This window comes from Thunnus albacares, chromosome 16 (assembly GCF_914725855.1).
Source record: "Thunnus albacares chromosome 16, fThuAlb1.1, whole genome shotgun sequence".
In the NCBI taxonomy this organism is placed as follows: Eukaryota; Metazoa; Chordata; class Actinopteri; order Scombriformes; family Scombridae; genus Thunnus; species Thunnus albacares.
The window spans coordinates 25,965,088-25,985,569 of NC_058121.1; the positions used below are offsets into that span (position 1 = coordinate 25,965,088).

The 20,482-nt window shown below is 39.7% G+C and overlaps 1 protein-coding gene across 1 annotated transcript; it reads left to right on the forward strand.

The window, feature by feature from the left end:
- Nucleotides 1-316: 316 nt before the first annotated feature.
- e2f6 (E2F transcription factor 6) lies at nucleotides 317-6,423 on the forward strand. The gene is made up of 9 exons (XM_044329856.1): nucleotides 317-758; nucleotides 1,643-1,954; nucleotides 2,825-2,865; nucleotides 3,092-3,144; nucleotides 3,528-3,714; nucleotides 4,054-4,209; nucleotides 4,350-4,464; nucleotides 4,885-5,035; nucleotides 5,692-6,423. The coding sequence occupies exons 1-9, from the start codon at nucleotides 642-644 to the stop codon at nucleotides 5,727-5,729; spliced, it is 1,170 nt and encodes a 389-aa protein (XP_044185791.1). The 5' UTR covers nucleotides 317-641; the 3' UTR covers nucleotides 5,730-6,423.
- Nucleotides 6,424-20,482: the final 14,059 nt, after the last annotated feature.

Here is a 20,482-nt window from a genome sequence, read left to right on the forward strand (position 1 = left end):
TCTGTTAAGCATATTTTATTTCACACTTTGTCTCATTTTAATATTCTTGTTATGCAGGTCAAAATATACATTGAAAATGTGATTTTTATGTTGTTTTTATGTTTAACTAGTTGAAGGAGAGGTTACATTTACATGTATGAATAGGTACATTTATATAATAACGGTGGTCAGATTAGTTTTTATTATAAAAACAGAAAACATTTGGTTTTTGGTTATCTTCCAAACATACTGTAAACTGTAGAGGGCGCCAAATTGGCGCCAATACATCCATGCAAAGAGCCCTCTGCTAGCTTGATTTTTTTACCACCCGCATCCCGTGAAGACCCTTCCTACTCTGCTTCTGATTGGCTAGATCTCATTGCCTTCGTTGGTTAGATTGGTTAGGTTCAGAGTGAGAGCCAATCAGAGGCAGGTTAGGGGCGGGTCTTCGCAGAATGCGGTAGTTTCCCTCCATTGTTATATATCCGGGTCAGTTACACCCCTTTCCGGCGTGAAAACAACGTGAAACGCGACATAAACAAACAGGACAGTCGTGTCGTGTGTAGTTAGCTGTTGTCTCTGACTCCAGACGGTTGTAAACATAGCTCGGATGCACAGTTAGCCCCGGTCGGTTCGCTTTGGGCGGAGGAGTGACGGTTAGCATGGTGAAGTGTGTTGTCTCCGGGTGTCCCAACCGTTTACTGAACGTTAACCGGGGGATCTTACACCGCCCACCGAAGAGGTTCTTCAACTTCCCCAAAGACCCCGCGCGAGTCAAGGTACGAAAAACATCAACCTAACCGTGAAGAATATACTGTTTTATCGGTGTTTGTATATCAAGAGCTTCATCTTTTAACGTTACCTTAATTTATCCCTGTTTCAACTATCTGTTTAAGAGACTTTAACTCACTGTTATTGATAATTTATGTGTTAGCCCATTCAGTTATTGATAACACGTATTTGTTTATTTTTCAGAGCTATAATATTGCATTGTACTGTATGCGTTGTAATGATTAAATGTTTTTTAAATTCCGAATATGTAACAAATAATAAGAAAACAAAACAAGAATAACCAATAAAATGAACAGTAAACATATACAGCAAATTCTCAATAAGCAACATAAATAAATATGACATGTTCGAATGATGAAGAAATATTTACTTATATGGTCCTTCTCTATAACTGAAATAAAGAGCTTAATGTTTATCATATATACATATAAATAATAACCATAATATTTATCATATTTAACTTAAATATTGACCTTAGTGTTAATCAAATAGAAATTCAATAATTACTTTATTGTTTATCCTATTTACACATTAATAATCGTGGTGTAGGTGCTCATCCAGCAGCAACACTCCATTGTATGTATTCCAAAATATTTTGGATTGATATTCAAAACTTTCTATGTAGAAAAACTGGTCAAATGTTCACGCTTTATGATAGTGATATTTTACATTATTTTTAAAAGAATTCAGTGGACATGAATGTTAACTTTTTAATCCAACTATTTATAATGTTTGGTAAATTCCGTATAGTATATAAAATGAAGAAGACCAATAGAAAACCAAACTTTACCTTATTTCCAACTGATATTGAGCTCTGTTACAATTCTCTAGTCAAACCAGTCAGACCAGTAAAAATCCTCACTCTGTACAGGTATGGCTGGCAGCACTGAGGGAGACGGACAAGCAAGACTCGACAGAGCAGCACATAATCTGCGAGGACCACTTCCTGCCCGACGACATCGCCACCAACGGGGTCACCAGCGACGCCATTCCCATCATGCCCCCTTACCTGGACGGGCCGCTGGGCATGATCAGCCCCTGGGGAGCCGAGTCGTCTGAGGAAGAAGATCAGTGGGCCGGTGGCGGCGGCGGCGAGGAAGAGGAAGATGAAGGTGGAGATGAAGCTCCTGCTAATGTGGAGCCTCCTGCACCAGAACCACCGGCACCGGATCCACCACAGCGGGTCAGGACTGAGTCTGCAGTGTGTCTTATTCATATTTTCCAGGAACTTGTTTGTCCTGATTCAGCTCATTCACTTCATATTGATCAGTGTCTATTATTATATATTATGAAACATATGTGATGGTGCCAAACATTTCTATTATTATTATTTATTATAGTCCTGCTGCTGCCTTCAATAGCAGTTTCATTAAAAAAAAAAATGAAAATACCTTCAGACTGTACGACAACAACTCAACAATCATTATAAGTTTATTGACATGATGGATTTAATCAAGTCTTGATCGCACTCCGTGTCAGACTGTACGATGAATGTTGTGGCGAATCGTCGCACTACTGTGGAATTAGACGAATGTTTACGAGAGTGGAGGCACGTCATCGGCTTGTATCTGTTGCTCTGAAAATGCAGCCAAGCCACAAACTTCTTTTTTTGTTTTTGTTTGTGTTTTTTCCCATAAACTTTATCTATAACGGTACACTCCGAAACGTTGTGCTGGGCAGTGTATTCTGTATTTTGTCAAGTTTGAATGTGGTGATAGTTCTGCTTACTGTGATATTTGTCCACAGTAATACTTGAACATGCCTGGTGATGAATAAGAGGGATTAACAAGAGGGAGTAAAGAGAGTATCTAGTAAAAATAATAATCCTCTATGTGGCAAATAGTTAAAGAAAACATTCAACACCAGTTAACTTCAACAACCCCAAAAGTTTATGTTCAAATGCTACGAAAGCCGACGATGTTCAGTGTGTAACATGTTTGACCTGTTTTGTATTAATTCAGAGTTTCGTCTCTTAAATTGTGTCAGATAATCAGACTCTTTAATGTAACCGGAGCAGCTTTAACTCGCTCTGTTTTCACTTTCTGATTCTCAGGATCCAGGTTTGAAGAAACCTTCAGGAGCGAAGACGACCAGGTAAATAAAATCCTCTGCTTCCTTTTATTACATGTGAGCAGCTTTCTAGTTATGTTTAATTCCTGTACTCACTTTTTTATTAGTTAAAGTTTCATTTTGATTTTATTTATATATTTTCCTTCAGTGATTTCCGTTTGGGAGCAGGCGTTACGGTGGGACACTGAAGTGGTTCTTGCACATTTTGGCATAAAGTGTTTAATATTTTTTTTGTCTCTTTTCTTTCCAGTGCTGGCCTCCATCAGAAGAAAGAGATCCAGACTAAGAGAGTTTCCAGACAGGGTGAGTGTTGCTGTCATTTAACTGAATTTTTTTTTTTTTCACTGGAAAAACTGGTTTGTATTAAAAAAAGATCTGGTTTTGGAAGCTGAACTACTTTTGACAGAATTTTATATTAAAGTGCAGAGAATTGTCACAAACTGTTAGATTTACTCTTGGCAGTTTAAAGCCAAAACTCCCTGCAGTATTTAAAACTCATGTTTAGTTTTGTGGGCACATTAGTAATGAACCTTTACTGTTAGCAATAACTCTCATGACAAATACATTCTGTACAAATATCGTACTCCTTAAAAAAAAAAAACTTGGACATAGACGAAGCTTTTTAAAGGCTTATAAGGACGGAGATGTGATCCTGGTTCTTACTCTGCTTGTTGTTCTGTGTTCAGACGTGTCTCTGGGGCTGCTGACGCGGCGTTTCCTGGAGCTGTTGCTGGCGGCTCCAGACGGCTCGCTGGACCTCAGGCACGTTGCCACGAACCTGCAGACCCGCAAGCGGCGAGTCTATGACATCACCAACGTCCTCACCGGCATCAGCCTTATCGAGAAGCAGTCGGCCAGCAGGATCAGGTGGATGTGAGTCAACAGATCTTTATTATTCAATGTGCATGTGCACAAATCACATATTTTACATGAGACCAGACCAATAATGGATTTCTAAGCTTGATAGTAAAAAAAATATGTTTCATATGAACACATATCTTTGACTTCTCTGTACTGTAATTGTTTATTTTTTCATATACACCAGTACTATATTAAGTACAGTAGGGCTGCAAAGATCAGTTGTAATCAGGTGACCAAAGGTTAAAAGCCCATAAAACTACTATTTCCAAGTTCAAGAACGAACTTTAACTGTCCAGTAAAGAGTCTGTGCTGCCTGTAAGTGTTGCGTTAAACCTGCTGTCGTCCGTCCAGAGGAAAGAGTCCGATCTCCAGCTTTCTGTGGAAGAACCAGCAGAGGTTCCAGAAAGAGCTGGAGAACCTGAAGCTGGTGGAGGACACGCTGGACGGCCTCATCAAAAGCTGCGCCCAGCAGCTGTTCGACATGACCGACGACACGGAAAACTCAGAATATCCTTTCACATCAGACGTCAGAGGTCATCAGCAATAACTGCAGTTATACATGTTTAACAAAGTTTGGGAGAGAATAAAACAGTAGCTTTAAATGTGGATAAAAGAAACAAGCAGGTTTTCTTTAACCTTTCCTGCACGTCGGCTTATGTGACCTACGAGGACATCAGTCGGCTCAGAGCCTTCCAGGAACAGACGCTGATCGTCGTCAAAGCTCCGGAGGAAACTAAACTGGAGGTTCCTGCACCTAAAGAGGTACACACACACACACACACACACACACACACAGCCAGGATTAAATACTGGCAAAGCCTAAATTTGCCCAACATGTATTTTAGATATAATTTATTTGTTTTAATTACCTTAAATTTAAGATGTATCTCATTTGTAAAGATAAACAGAAATTTCTTGTTACTTTACTAGAATATGTGTTATCAGACAAATCTTCACATTTCAATATATTCTTGTTCAAAATAGTTGTTGAAATCAAGAATTTCAGTAAAATATTCTTGTGTACAATCAGATTTATTTATACATTTTTTATTATTTTGTAACGTGACTTTAAATTTCACACCGGTGATGTAAAATCGTTTGAGGTCGTGTAGATTTTCTCCTGCAGCTGATACATTCTGACTCATGGTGTGTGTGGGTGGTTGTGTGTGTGTGTTGATGCAGGACAGCATCCAGGTCCATCTGAAGGGAGGGAGGGGTCCCATCATGGTGCTGACCTCTGATACGGGGTCAGGAGACGTCGTGACTGGAGAGAAGGGCGGCTGCTTCTTAATGCTGGAGGAAAGCCGGATAAAGACGGCCGTGCTGCACACAGGTAACACGTTTATAGACTGAAGCGGACTAATTATTTAACCTTATATACTGTATATATGGCAGCATATAATTTATGTTTTATCTGGGAAAAGTTTCTTCTTTCAGTGAGATACTTTTAGTTGGTTTTGTGTAACAATTAGGACATTTTTCACAAGATATTCTTTGTGTAAAAGTTGAGGAATTTTACCGTATTGGCTCAAATAGAAGATGGCCTCCACTTTTCCAACACTTGATTTTGAAAAAAGGCTTTTCAAAATAAAACACACTTTCACATTTTTCATTTTTCCAAATATAATTTCCTAGATAAAATATCTTACAACATATAAAATATCATATATCAATTTGTATTTGTGCCAATATGATAATAATAGAAAAAATGTATATTATAACCTGAAAAATTTCTTGTTACAATGTAAAAAAGATCTCATTAAAACAAGAATGTCTTAAGCAAATTTTGTTTTTGTCACATAACAAACATTTTTGGATAAGTACTGAGTGCAGAAACCAATATATATGTGTGTGTGTGTGTGTGTGTGTGTGTGTGTGTGTGTGTGTGTGTGATTAGCTAAAATTGGCTAAAATAATATTGTCCCTGCTGATGTGAGGCTCTGGTTTTTGTTTTTATTGTGTTATTTCATCGTTATTTTCTCGTTGCAGAGTCCTCGAGTCCACAGAGCACCGTGCAGAGCGCATAGCCACCAGCTGACCACCGGGAGGCGCCAGTTGTCCTCAGGGTCCAGACGCAAACCTGGAAGAGTTACAGAGGCCCGAACAGATTGTTTCCAGGTATCAAGAGGACTGAAAGTTGCACAAAGCGTCTGGTTCAGGCTGGAACGTTAAAGATCTCAACTGACTGCAAGCTCATACATGCCACTTGTTTAAAATTTAAATAAACATCAGCTGATATCTGTTTAAATCAGCTGAAACACACATGTTGGGCAATATAACAGAGTTTTGATAAGGATGGACCATTTTAAGTTCTTTTTATATATATATATGTATGTATATTAAACTCCTGGAGGTGTTAGTCCTGTTCAGAGGAGTCCTCTTGTTCTGCTGAGCTCTCAGGAGAAGAAATCATGTAAACGACGAAGGTGAGGAAGGACGTTTGTAGCTTTATTTTTGTATGAGAGATGACAGAAAGGAGTGAATGAGCTCATTTATAGATGCAATACACAGCTGTGCCTCTGTACTGTAGAGAGGTGCAGTGTTTCTACATTATCATCACGTGCTGACTTACATGTGCTGCATCATATTTTACTTCTTTTTTTTTTCCTGTTTTTTACTTTGTGTTTTTGGATATATAAATGTTTTCATCTTGGTTTGAAATTTCTAATGAAAAAAACACACCTCAAAGATGCTGTAATCAATAAAAAAGCTCATATTAAACTGGGGAATTATTATTTTTCCTATTGTCAGCAGCTGAAGCAGCAGGGTTAGTGGAAAGTATTTTGATGCAGTGTCTACTAAGACTGTCTTGGACTCAGATGTCCTCGTTTTGAACTGCTGAGGTACCTCTGAGCAAGATGCTGAATCTCTTGTCAGCTTGTAGGGCTGCTGTATAACTGTTTCTTGGCCTTTGACCTTTGCCAACAGATGTCTTATAAAGGCTCTGGAAATGTGTCAAAGGTAGGAATAATCTACAGAAAAATAAAAGTCTCAGGTAAATCTGGTTTTAAGGAGAAACAAAGTTTTTACAGCATGGTGTCGACTCGTACAACAAACTATACTTACACACAAACTACATTTTAACTACATACCTGCCACCACCTTAGAAGTCACTATGACTGCTGCTGTGACTTTTATTCAGACATGAGATCAACATTTGAAGTTGCCATCGGATGATTGTAAAGGGTTGGATGTCTGGAAGGAGCTTTGCTTGGAAATAAAGAAATTACAGTTGGAACCTGGTACCAGAACATTTCTAGACTTCTTCGTCTAGATTTGGACTTTTCAATGAAAGTCAAGTTAACTTTCTATGATTTTGACCCTTAAAGGCAGAGGAAGTGAGTCAATAGTAATAACAAATTATTGGTTTTTGTTTTCTTGCTATTAGTGTTTCCACTTTATCCAATTCTGTCTTTTCCTTTTCCCGGATTGAATGGAATAATTGGACACATGATACCTATCTTACAAAACATTCACTCAACTCGTGATTTATAAAAAACAAAGCACATGTTTGGCTTGATTAAGTATTTTCCTCTACAAGCTGCAGTGTTAGTGAATCCTTAAATCTACCAGTAATTTCTGCCAGAAACAGACAATATCTATAAATGACGATAGCAATCAGGGTGATGGATGTCTGATCTGGTTCCTTTTACAACAACACCACCACCCAGTGGTCGGACTGCGTCACTGCACCGACACTGAAATTCCCTCGAGCAAAAGCATTTAATGTGGTCCGGTGGAGCTGCCCAGTGCTCAATAGAAGGCTGTGGTTGTCTTTGGGTTTTTCTTTTTCATGTTGAGAAGGAACAGAAATAAGTTTGGAGTATAGTTGCTGCTGCTTAAACTGAACCTGACAGGTCCAGACAAATTATAGGGTTGGTTTTCGCTATTTTGTGTCATAAAACGTTTGGCTATGGTCAGGTTTAGTTATTTTTAAATGTAATTTATCAAGAAATTTTCTCTCTTTTTCCTCTTTGACTGACATATTGTGTTGCAAATAGATGTGAAATACCCAGTATGAAGAGTGAAAGAGATGGAGGACAATCAATGCACTGGCCTGGAAAGCTAACGGTCAATAATGAATGAAATAAAGCAGAATAAAGTTTAACGGTTGGATTCGAGTCTCTAATTTGGCAGCTCCAGTTGGGCTCAGGGTCTAAAAGATGTGAATATGGACTAGGTTCAGGTCTCAGTTGCAGTATGTTATTTTTAACGCAGGCATAAGAAGTATTCAGCATTTTTCTGCTTTCTTTTGATTCTTTTTTTTGCTGTTTACCCCTACCCACAGGAGCCATGTCATGTCCAGCCTGGTTTTGGTGGCTTTTCTCTCAAGTTGAGAGAAGCAATAGTTTCTCTTTCCTCTTTACTTCACTCACTCCTTCGTATTCTCAATTACTAAACTTTACAATTTTTCAGTACTTCAGGGTTTCTAATATGAGCTCTCACAACCTTCAACTGGTTTTCATTCAGTCAAAACATTTACAGCAGCCAGTTTTATTGATTATGTCGTTTGTTTTTTTTTGGAAAACACTTTAGCAGACTCATAATCATCATCCTCATCTTCTGAACTATTTTGTTTAAAGCCACCAAAATGTGCTGATCTTTTCTTGAAAGCAGCTATAACCACTGAAGAGTCTGACAGTAATATGAATCTTATTCTGTGGCCTTCACAGTCAATAAATCTCAACCCAGCTGAACAACTATATGTGATTTTGAACACTCGCCACCAAAAACCATCAACACACCTCATGGTGGAACAACACCAAGAAAACACTTAGACACTTTGTTGGTTTGTAGCTACGCTAGGCGGCTCGACTCTGTAGGGATGGTAATGTGGCCTATTGATCAGTTGAACTGTTGGCTTACTACTTTAGTCCAGACTGAAATATCTCAACAACTATTGGATGGACTGTCGTGTAATTTTGCAGAGATATTAATGGTTCCACTGACTTTGGTGACTTTCCATCTAGAACCACCATGAGGTTGATATTTGTGGTTTGATTGAATGCAAGCAGCAACCTCCGGGGCTGTAAAATGGAGCCAATGTGGAAGTGCCAAAATCTGCAGTTCCTTGAATGGCCACTTGAGGCTCCAAAAGTGAGTCAATCCCCATAGACCCCCATGTTAAAATGCCCAACTTTACTGCAGAAATAAACATGTTTACAGTCTGGTACAAAAAATGGTTTTGGTCTCTGTAGCTAATTTCCCCTTTCATGACAACTGTACGGGGGGGTGAATTTTTTTTTATAACTCACCTGTTTAAGTTTTATTAAGCTGTAAAGTTCTGCATAATGAAGGACATGGCTGCTTTGAGTGACAGGTCTGTCAGCCGCTAGGTGGCTTGTTTCAGCCATTCGGCCCGCCTCTTTGCCCATTTCTGATTGGCTTGGAGTTAGGCAGCGTCACGCACTGCCAAGATGGCGACGGCTGCAGCGGCTCGCTTCATGGATGTATAATATGAGCTGGATAGGGCGCCGCCACTCAGCCTTGCAGCCGTTTTGCAGTTTTTCCCAGTGGCCACTCACGGTATTGCAGTGAAAAATCCCCCTGCGGCCCAAAAAGGATTTTCCCCATAGACCACCATTATAAAAGAGACGCCTGTAAAACTGTTGACAGGACCCCTCGAACTGCAAACGTCAATTATGACTCTTCCTGTTATGAACTTTTGATCCATGGAGGTTTTATGTTTGTAAAACTTTCCTCGAGCCGAGCAAAGCGTTTTAAAAATCTGTGACGTCATCACAATGTAAAGTCTATGGGCCGAGCAGGAGCTCACGGGCGGGGCAAAGGGGGAAACACTACTGCACATATTCAGTGGGCCGCACAACGCGGAAGCAAACCCAGAAGCTAGAAACTTTTTTGGCGTATGCGCCAGGCGAGCAATTCCTATAGGACTGAATGGGCGCCATGTTTAGTCCGGTATCCAGCTCTTGTAATACATCCATGCTCTTCAGAAACCAACGGGTGACGTCACGGCAACTACGTCCATATTTTTATACAGTCTATGATTGAATGTCTCAACACATATCAGAAGGATTGCAGTGAAATTTGGTAAAGATATTTATGTCAGGATGAACTGTAATAACTTTGCCATCATTGGGTCACAATTTTAATTTGTCCAATAGCAAAGTAAGATGGTGAAAATGGTTCACATTATACCTGATAAACATTTTAGCATTGTCACTGTGAGCATGTTAGCATGTGCCTGTGCCTAAATATAGCCTCATAGAGCTGGTGCTGTGGCTTTAGACTCTGGTTCTTTTATTCTATCACCCATCTGTACATACGACCATGTGTACGCTGCAAGTTTGTCCCGCTGTCCATCTCTCAAAAACAGTCATGAAGACGAGACTATTTTCCTACTCTGCCACAAACATAATGAATATGGAACAGTGGGTAATAGAGGAAATGATACTTGATTGTCTCTCATTTTGCCTGTGGACAGGAATATAATGACTGTGTGCGCACATGCATGTCAGTGCTCAGATACTGTTTCCCATGAGTGCCACCACAACATCCAAACCTCAAGGCGAACCCTGCTGCCAGACTGTGGCCGAATCCTCCCAGAGTCTCTCCGCTATCTATCAAACTGTCAGAATGACCCACAGAGCACTTTGATCTGTCTGACATTTTAGGTTTTGGAGATGATACTCTCATCCAGAGTGGCTCATACTGACAGTGACAGGAGCAGAAGAACAAGGCTCAGTTGTCAGACCGCCAACATTACAAGAAACCAACAGTAAAAAGGCCCGGATGGACCAATAACCAGGCAGGTGGCATAACACAACTCAAAATACATAATCAATAAAGTAGATATTGGTCTCTTTTGCCACGTGTTGTCTAATGTTTTAGCATTTCATGATGATTGATGAGAGAAAGCCTCTGAGAAAACAGATGTTACTGCAAAAGACGTGTATTTAGAGCTATTCACTGGCATTCGTTAGCTTTTACCAAAGGCGTGGCTACGTTGTGATTGACAAGTCGCTACCACGGCGGTGAGTGAGGTGTTGTAGTTGGACCCTGGAGAGCTCCTCCCCAGCTCCACGCTCTTGTCCAAATATGGTCACTTCTCATCACTTCTGGCTCCAAAAAAACAAGATGGCGACAGTCAAAATGCCAAACTAAAGGCTTCAAAACGGGAGTCCACCAACCATTGGGTGACATCACGGTGGCTGTGTCCATTATTTTTATACAGTCTATGGTCAGATTGTTGCAATATTTCACAACGTTTAATGTTACATGATCATGATACCTAACACTGTTAGCCCAATTTAGCTGATGTAGCTAATGTTAGCCAAAGTATGCATGGCTCAGTGTTCCCAGTAAGCTAGCGTTAGCTTGGGTCTGAGGTAGCAAGACGTGTTTTCACCGTGTCAGAGGCAAACGATGGCGCCGACCATAAGCAGCAACTCTGGGCTTCAAACTGGCTCCAATGCAAACCTTTGGGTGAAATCACACCTCTCTACAGACATCTTTATATACAGGCTACGGTGAATGGACTGCACTTATACAGCACTTTTCTAGTCTTATCAACTGCTCAAAGCGCTCTACAATACACGTCAACATTCAACCATTCACACACACATTCATACACTGATGGCAGAGGCTGCAATTTGGGGTTCAGTATTTTGCCCAAGGACACTTTGACATGCGGTGTGGAGTCGCCGGGGATCGAACCACCGCTCTTCTGATTAAAGGACGAGCTGTTCCTGAGCCACAGCCGCCCACAGGCTATGACCAATACTAAGTTCTCCGACTTTATAGAAGTGCAAAGTTAAACTGCTAGACTACACTTCTAGATGAAAATTGGACCCAACTCCCAAAAAAGTCAGCCTTTTCCTCTCTGGACTTGTGAACACTGAGTTTCTTTGTCCTGCCAAAGTGTTTCCAGTAAGCCTCATCAACTAACCACACATAAAGTGCTTTATGAATGGGTTAAAATAACACTACCAAGCATAGGTTTAAGATCTGCTAAATCCATGTTTTTTTTTTAAGTTGTATAATTACACCAAAACCAGAAAAACACCAGTTTCTGAATTGCTATTCAAAGCAGTTTTTTTATTCTGTTCTTTTGGGGTTCAGTGACTCTGAGATTCCCTGCAGTGACACTTTGAAGCTCAGAAAACATGCTGAAAACATGTTGGGACATTTCTTTCAACGGTTGAGGAAAGAGAAACGAAATGCATGTAAGAGGGAGACGGATGGCTTCCTATTGGTTTGGCCCAATCACAACAAACTTTTTTTTTTTTTTTCTGTACCCAGAGTCCTTTAGGAACAAGCGGAGATTATATAACCAATGTTTTTAAAAATAGTACTCTATTGAACATGCAATGTCATTTAATTAAGAGATTTTTTTTTTATTACTTGTTTTTGTGTGTTTCATTGATTGGTGAATTGATGCCATTTTGCTCTGAATTTGAATCTAAACCTGGAAAATAAAACTGAGACGCCTACTGAAGATACTGGTTGGGTAAAGATAAAATCTCCCAATAAAATAATTTTGATTATAGTAGCATTAATTACCTTCATAAAATTGATTTTATTGCTTAAATGCTGTCAGCACTGTACCCTGGATTCACTCTCAGTGAAACAGCTGCTGCTGCCTGCAGTTTATGTACTGTAATATATCTTGTAATACATCAAGCTTCGATTGCCAAATCACCAACATACAAAAACATACATGAGGTCATAGCATCCTGAGAGGAGATGGAAAAAAATGAATGACAAGGAATGTTGTGGAATGAGCCACACTGTCTGCTGCACCTCACAAGTCTGACTGTTGGCAGTAATGCAGCTATAAGGTGGTTTTGTGATTGACAATAATCAATAAGCATGAAGATGTTGACGTGTGTGACTCAGCTCCTGAACGTTTTTGGCACTATCTGATTGTAACTGTAGTTCTGCATGGTTGATCCTACTTGTTTGTTCATTATGTGGAAATGAAATAAAAACCCAACGGCTCTGTTGAGCAATGATTAATCTCCACATGCTCGCTGTCTTAACGAGCGCTTGGGCTCTGTTGGCAGTTACTGGAAATACATCACACAAGAAGGCACTTAACTACTCGCAAATACCACAAGTGTGGGTGTTGAGACAGACTCAGAGAGACACTAAGCAAGGAAAGTGAATGCCAGGAAAATTAGTCAAATCTTTATTTTAAAATTCAAAGACTGTATTGTATGTTGAAAATAAAGAAAAGATACCGTTTCCTGTTTTCCTAATTACTCTTTACAGTTGTCTATTTAAATTGATTTGTGTCACTGGAAATCTTGTGTTTGCAGCACAGCTGATGGAAGACATTTATTTACAATATGAATTAGCTGCCTGTTCACCTCACACACACACACACACACACACACACACACACACACACACACGGTGTGACAGCTCGCTGTGTAGTTGGGTGCGGGCCATGACGCGTGCTGATGGTTAACATGTTGCATCGCAGCGTGACTTTCTGAAACAGCAGTGGTTGCTCAGAGCTGATGACGCCAATCAGGACTATGAATAAAACACACACACAGAAAGGAGTCCACTCTGTGCGTCACACGGATTATAAATGCCACCGGCCTCTCTGCCTCCACATTCAAGTCTTTCTTTTCTTTGCCTTTTTTCCCGCTCCCGTCAGGGCTGCAGAGTCATCATCTGCTCTTCAATCTCAAATCATTACTGAAACACCTGTTTCTTTTCTCCTCTTTTCCTCATAACGACCATCCAAAACCTTTCAACCTTTAAAAAAACACACAAAATAATCAACGGGTCTTCTTGGTTTTATTTCATTGTCAGTCTTCAAGTCTCATCTACTTAAAAAGTTGAAGGTAAAAACTCAAATTAAGTAACCTGTAATCTTTCCCAGCGCTTGTTTACCAAATGTTTTTCATCTATGTGTGACTGGATGAGAGTACTAGTGTATGAGTGATGGCTCCGTCACTGAGATCGGAGAGATTAGGGGTTGGATGACCAATAATTTTGGAAGCAGTGTGTTTAATATGTGAGAACTTCTTGTTGGAGACAGACAGCATGGAGAGAAAACAGGGGGAGCAGTAAGGAAGTACAGATTCTTCGTGAACGGAGTCTTTGCTGGCAGCGTTTGTGGATGACAGTGGTGTGAAGGTCAAAACTGAGTTTATTGGTTCAGTGTGATTTCAGGGTCCGACTGTCTCAACATTGATGGAAATTGGGTTCGGAGACCGGTGCCTTAGTTGGTTTTGTTGTCAGCATTTTTAACCATCAGCTATTTTCACATGAAAAGGCATAAAGTTACATGTTTAAGGCAGGAAAGGTCAGCAATATGCATCACAAAACAACAACAACCATTACAAAAATGACTGTTTTCTGCCCTTTGCACTTAATGCTGCTCATGTCCTGGGATTGTTTTTAATTTCTAGAGAAGTACTCTATAAATAAATAATAATAATCATTATTACTACATACACAAGCATGCACATCACACATTCTGCTGACATGCAGAGAACATGTCGTTTACAAGAACACAGCTTTATTCGATGTGGGGACGTCCCAAAATGTCCTCAAGGCCGGTACACCGACGAGGGCCGATCCTCATAAGAATAGCTAAACTTGACCACACACACACACACACACACACACACACACACACACACACACACACAGGGTGAGTCATGTCTTGGCAGAGTTATCGCTCCTGTCACAGTCTCTCCATGAGCCTTGGCTTTCAGTGTAACACCGGACAGTTTCAAGGTACAAACGTGTGTGTGTGTGTATATATATGTGTGTATACAGGTACAGTATGTTCCTGTACTGTATATGTGTGTGTGTGTGTGTGTGTGTGTCCTGCAGAAGACTTATTGTAAGACTTATCAGTGAACACACACACACACTAACAGCACACTAACACACAAATGCAAGTACATGTGTGAGCAGTGTGCATGCATGTATATAGCTTACACACACACACACACACACACACACACACAGAAAGACCATCAATTCAGCTGATGTCTGTAAGAATGGCAGGGGTGTGTTGGATCATAAACAGGTTACTTTTATAGTGTGTGTGTGTGTGTGTGTGTGTGAACGCCCAGGAGTAAATCTTTCAACTCTACCTCCACACACACACACACACACACACACACACAAACACCAAGTTGTCCTGAATGACAGCAGTTGTTGCTCCAACCACAACTCAACCGGTGTTGACACAGCCCTGCAAGGCATTGTGGGTAATGTCTCTCCTATAAAGACACAGTCTGCACACGCTCTGTCTGGCTCTGGAGAGGATGAGGGGAGTGCGTTAACTGTCGAGATCATAAATCACAAACTAAAGGGTGACATCCACTGCTGAAGGTGAACATTAACTGGACCTTAGTTGGAGTTTATACTCAGAATTCACAGTGATTTTCTGTTATTTTTATACTGTTATGATGGCGGATGTTTATGTTAAACATAGTAAAAGTTCCCAAACTTGAGATGAACGTGTAAAAATGCTCCCTGCAAGTCAAAAGTCAGGGCTTCAACCTGCTCTGGAAATGAGTAAATGTGCTATAAAACCAGAACTATGAACTAAAAGAGGCTAAAAAAAGCTCAGTAGGGCTGCAGAGTCAGTGACAATCATTATAAAATATAGATTTTTACTCACTGATGTGTCTTTTTAACTGAGCTTAACAGTCTGAAAGAAGAGCACAGACCATCCATCCGTCCATCACATGATGCTTGCATTAATAACCGCGTGTGTTATTTATCAGCTTTAAATAGCGCAGAACATTTTGATATTTTTGAGCGGAGTAGAGAGTGTGTTTTTGGCCGTCACGTCGGACTGGCACTGTGCAGCTCGGCTGTGATGAACAGTCTGGACGATGGGAAGCTGCCAACATGGCCACCTGGAGGACGTCCAGATGGAGAGGATCCCCAGAGACTCAGCGGATCACAAGTCTGTGGCCGACTTCGTCATTAACCGGGCTTTAGATGATTCCTGTAAACAAAATCTTTACATCCAGGTAATGTGTGACAATGTTTTGTGTCGCTCATTAATTAAAAAACAAAACATTTAAAGCATTGAAGCATTTTAAAATACCAGAAAGTCTTTATGCAGTGAGTTAAACTGGCTTGCTGTGCTGGAGGTTTAACCAGATGGTCGTGAGATATGTTTCATAGTTACTCAGATGTAGAGAAAGTTTTGAAAAATCTGCAAAACATTATTATGTTTGTAATGGTGTCTGTATTTCAGGCACAGGAAACCTTACGAAAAACAGCAAACTGGTCCAGAGTTGCATCAGTTTTTTTCACCACAGGTTGCAAAATATTGGAGGCAGTTGACTCAACGTCCAATTACAACTCCAGCGAATGGTATTCCAGCAAAATATTTCAATGGAGTTGCATTTTTAAAGGGGACATATTATGCTTTTTGTGTTTTTATGTTATTTATTTTGGGTTATAATGTCAGATGTTCCACAACTTGAGGTTAACATATGTAGAAGCTGATGTTGGCTCATTGGCCCATAAGTTGCCGTCGGTTACGTAGCCTTTGTTGCTAAGGTTTTCCAAGTGTTGTTCACGTCGTCCAGTCATATTTCATATTGGATTTCGGCTCAAACGTGTATGGATGTACTGGAGGAGTTCATATTTCTCGTCAAGAAGTGAAATATTACTACTGTATAAAGAGCCAGTATAAGATATAAGGATATTTTTGAACTGTAAATCATGAAGATATTCCAGATATTCCAGTAAAGCTCCAGAAAATAAATATAGACCCTGGAAATGTGCAGAATGTATCCACCTTTAAGCTGCCAGTTCACACAGACTTTTGAAAAGTAATAAATACAAAATTCTATAAAAGCAAAGGTGACGAGACCAATAAGTATAGAGAACAGTAGTCTCTATGTAACATAAGCCTCTTGCATGTTACATTAAATACATTAATTGTGCTTGAAATGGTCACTATGTCTACTAGCAAAATCTTTTAATATAGAATATACTTTTGTCAGTAACTTCACCTTTATTTAATAGTTGTACATATTTGTGTTATTTTCATTATTTTATGCTGTTATCTTATATTTAATATTTAATACTTGGCTACATAGTATCCAAGGTAACGATGCAGCTATAAAGCATCACCGGGGCAACAAGTCAGACCAGGTGAGTGTGTGACTATTAAATGGAAACCTGTAAATAATAATGTATAGCTGACCTGAGATAGACTTTATTACTAATTATAATTATATTGTCCATCATCTTTGTGTAATCTGTAATATAGTGAGTTATTGATCCTGGTCAATGTCAGACCATTGGCCCTGTAATTTGTTATTTAACGGTTATTAAGCTTCGTCACAGAAATCATTTATTAGTATTGTAAGTTTCCTTTGATTATGATTTTATTTATATTTAATAGTTTTACTGAGACCGGGCTTGTAAGCAATAAACAGACATCATTGAATCGACAACGGAGCTGTCTGTCGTCGGAGTCGACTGATGTCACTAACTGTCAGCCGTTAGTCCACCATCATCATCATCATCATCATCACAACACAACGCAGAGACTGTAGGCTGTCACTATTATCAGCCATATAAAGGAAACATAACGGTCTCCTGTTACATATGCATTCAAGACCAAGATGATGATTCTTGTGCCGGTGGTGAGGAAGAGGAGACCCTCTGTGACCTGAAAGTGTATTAATACATGAGAGGCACAAACTGAGGCTACGGGGTCACACTGCGCTGCTCTGCGTCGGCTTCCCGCCACAAACAGGATGGGAGGTTCTGGTAAAAACACAGCGAATTTACAGCAGTAAACAACTTACCTGCTTCCACATCTGGTACTGATTCACTCACACACACACACACATGGGACAGATATTACAGATACAATGATGATTCACAAATTACACCTGTTTTTCATGTAATTCAACCCAGAACTGCAGTTAAAATAAAAAAGAGACAATCAGCAGTTTTTCAAGCCGACTGATGCCAGCTGCTACCTGGAAGTCCTTGGCTTGTTTGAAAGTGTATTATGTTTTTAATTTAAAGGTGGTGGTTTTGTCCTTTTGATGAAATAATGTTTGTGTTTTTTAATCCCAGTATCACCATGACTCAGGGTGTTTTATGGGCTCTTAGTGTCTTGATGCCCTTCCAGGAAACAGAAGGAAAACAACATTCCTCATTTCTTCCAAATGACCACATCTCCAGCTCCACCAGCCTGGATGCAGTACCTCAGCCGGCCAACAGAGGTCAATGTGTAACTGTGGCAGCATAAGTTCCAGCTCCTCCTCTCCTATCGGTCTCTTTTCTTCCTTTTTTTCTGTCCTTTTTTTTCATATTTAACACAAGCAAGAACGATTTCTTTGTCTCTTCTCTCACCTTTTTTCTTACCTGCTCTTCATAAAGCTCTCCTCTTTTCTCCTTTTTCTTCCCTCACATCATCTCGTCTCTTCTCATCCGCTCTTCTCTTCGCATTTTCTTCATCTCCTTAATATTTCTGTTTTTTGACGACCCAGTCTCCAGTCATTGTGAGATGCCTACGTTTTTTGGAGGGGTTTTTTTGCCTATTGTTTTCTATTGGCCTACATCCATGTCACATGACTGTCAAGTTTCTGTCAGCAAAAACAAACAAAAATGGCTGACATGCCTTTTAGGCTCAGTGGAAAATTCAATATTTTAACAAGATTAGAGTTTCAACATTAAAATGCATTTTGATAACATTTCTAGAGAGAAATGCCAATTTATTTTCATAATCTTCATTCAGTGAATGTGTATGATGTTTAGTTTGTCAGTCATTATGAAGATTTTTTCAGCTTTTGTATCGTTGCTACGGTGGTTGCTATGGATGCTGCTACCGCTGAAGCTACGTAGTTGCACGTTTGAATCATTGTCTTTGCTTTGTTTACTTATCTGAACTGTTGTCTTCTTGCTGATGTTGTGTCAATAAAAACAGAGATTTTAGAGTGTCGCCTCAAGGATGAGTTGAATTTGAAAGCCAGAATTTGAAGCGTTGTGATTGGCTGACTGGACGTATTTCCTCACCGTCACCGTGTTAAGGTTTTCTCTTAATGATATCTTTAACATTTCTCAACACACAAACATGAAAGTATCCTTGATAACTCAACAGTTCGATAGGTTGATGTTAAGTCCATCGGTTTTAATTATTTCTTTTTCGATTTCTGATTTTTTTTGTCAGGTTTTGATAGCGGAGGGCCGTAGAGGAGCGTTGTATTGTGGGCAGATGTGGTGTGTCGGACTACTGTTTTGGGTTGTCTGTCATCGATGGGCTTCGTTCCATTTCAAATTGCAGCCGTCTGCTGCAACACGAATCCAAACGCCATTATCTCTGTTAAGAAAAGGCGTTTTATAGCCTGTGATTGTAAAATGTGAAGTTGCTCATTTAACTTTATATTTCCAAGAATATGTGGCTGAGGATGTTTAATAAGAAATCTTCCTCAATTAATATCTTAAAATATTGCATTTTCCACTGAGAATAAAAGGGATGGCAGCCATTTTTGTTTGTTTTCACAGACAGAAACTTGACAATCATGTGACGTGGATGCAGGCCAATAGAAAATAAAAGGCTAAAAAAACAAACAAACACACAAAAAAACATGAGCATCTCACAGTTTTAGAGCCGTTGTTGTGACACTGACACGTTTTGCGCTGTGGACCAATGTAACTACATTTTGATGTGAGACCGGATTGTTTTTGCAGCTGTTCTTAAAGAGTTTCCCTTCATCCATCTTCCTCCCTTTCCTGTCGTCTCATAATTTTTCTTTCACCTCATCTTGTTTCCCATCTCCCGTCTTTTATCTCTCCTCTTGTTTTGTGAGGGAGATTTTCTGTCGTTTTTCTCCATCTCCTTCTTTTCCTGATGTTCTTCAAATATCAAGTTTTCATTTTCTTTTCTCTAAATTACTGCTTTCTGTTTTGTTTTCTTTCACCTCTCGTCTTTGTTTCTTCTCTCATTTTGACTTGTATCCCCTCCTCTTGTTCTGGAAATTATAGAGGAGGAGGAGGAGGAGGAAGGTTTTCCAGGTTTGTCTTCTCATCCATCCGTCTTCAAATCTCACCTTATCGTCTGGCGTCTCCTTTTCTGTTCTCCTTTATCCTGTTATTTGTCTCTTACCTTCTCTCTTCACCTCCTCCTTTAGTAATGTCCTCCTTTTCCTCTTTTTTTCTGTTGTTTCTCCAAATATATTCTCATTTTTTTCTTGTCTCACCTCAGCTCATCTCTGCTGGTCTTTTATCCTTTCCCCTCGTTCTGGAAATTATAGAGGCAGGTTTTCTGGGTTTGTCCTCTCTTCCCTTCTTTTTTCTGTCCTTTCTTGTCTTTTCCACATCTCACCAAGTCTTTTCCAATTGTTCCTTAAAGTCCAAATGAAATTAATTTGCCTTTTTTGTCTGCTACAACATACACATCTGCTCTGCAAGTTACTTGTCCTGTGTTCTCTTTTGGGGGAAAAAATCAGAAACCAAAATGGAGAAATTAATATTTTAAATTCTACTTTTACATTTCTCCAATTAAATACTGTTCCACCATCCACGTAAGTAGGATTTAGACCTTGTTTCCATACAGCCAATCAAATCTTGCAACAATACAATAACATAACAATAACGTGGTTTTCTCTCATAGTCAGAGCAGACGGTCGCACTGAGCCTGATTGCATCCGGCTACACAACACAAGAGCCACAGACTCTGAACAACAACCTACATCAGCTTTCCCGATGAAGTCTCCTTCTTATTGTACTTACAAACATGAACATACGTGTTGACCTTAGCTTGTTGAATGAGCCACCAAACAAAAGACAAATAAAAGGGACG

What these genes read in the sequence shown, in the direction of transcription:
- e2f6 (XM_044329856.1), top strand. Translation starts at nt 642, where the DNA reads ATGGTGAAGTGTGTTGTCTCCGGGTGTCCCAACCGTTTACTGAACGTT. An exon ending in TCAGGAGCGAAGACGACCAG is followed by an intron (nt 2,866 to 3,091) that starts GTAAATAAAATC and finishes TTTTCTTTCCAG; the next exon opens with TGCTGGCCTCCATCAGAAGA. An exon ending in GACGGCCGTGCTGCACACAG is followed by an intron (nt 5,036 to 5,691) that starts GTAACACGTTTA and finishes TTCTCGTTGCAG; the next exon opens with AGTCCTCGAGTCCACAGAGC.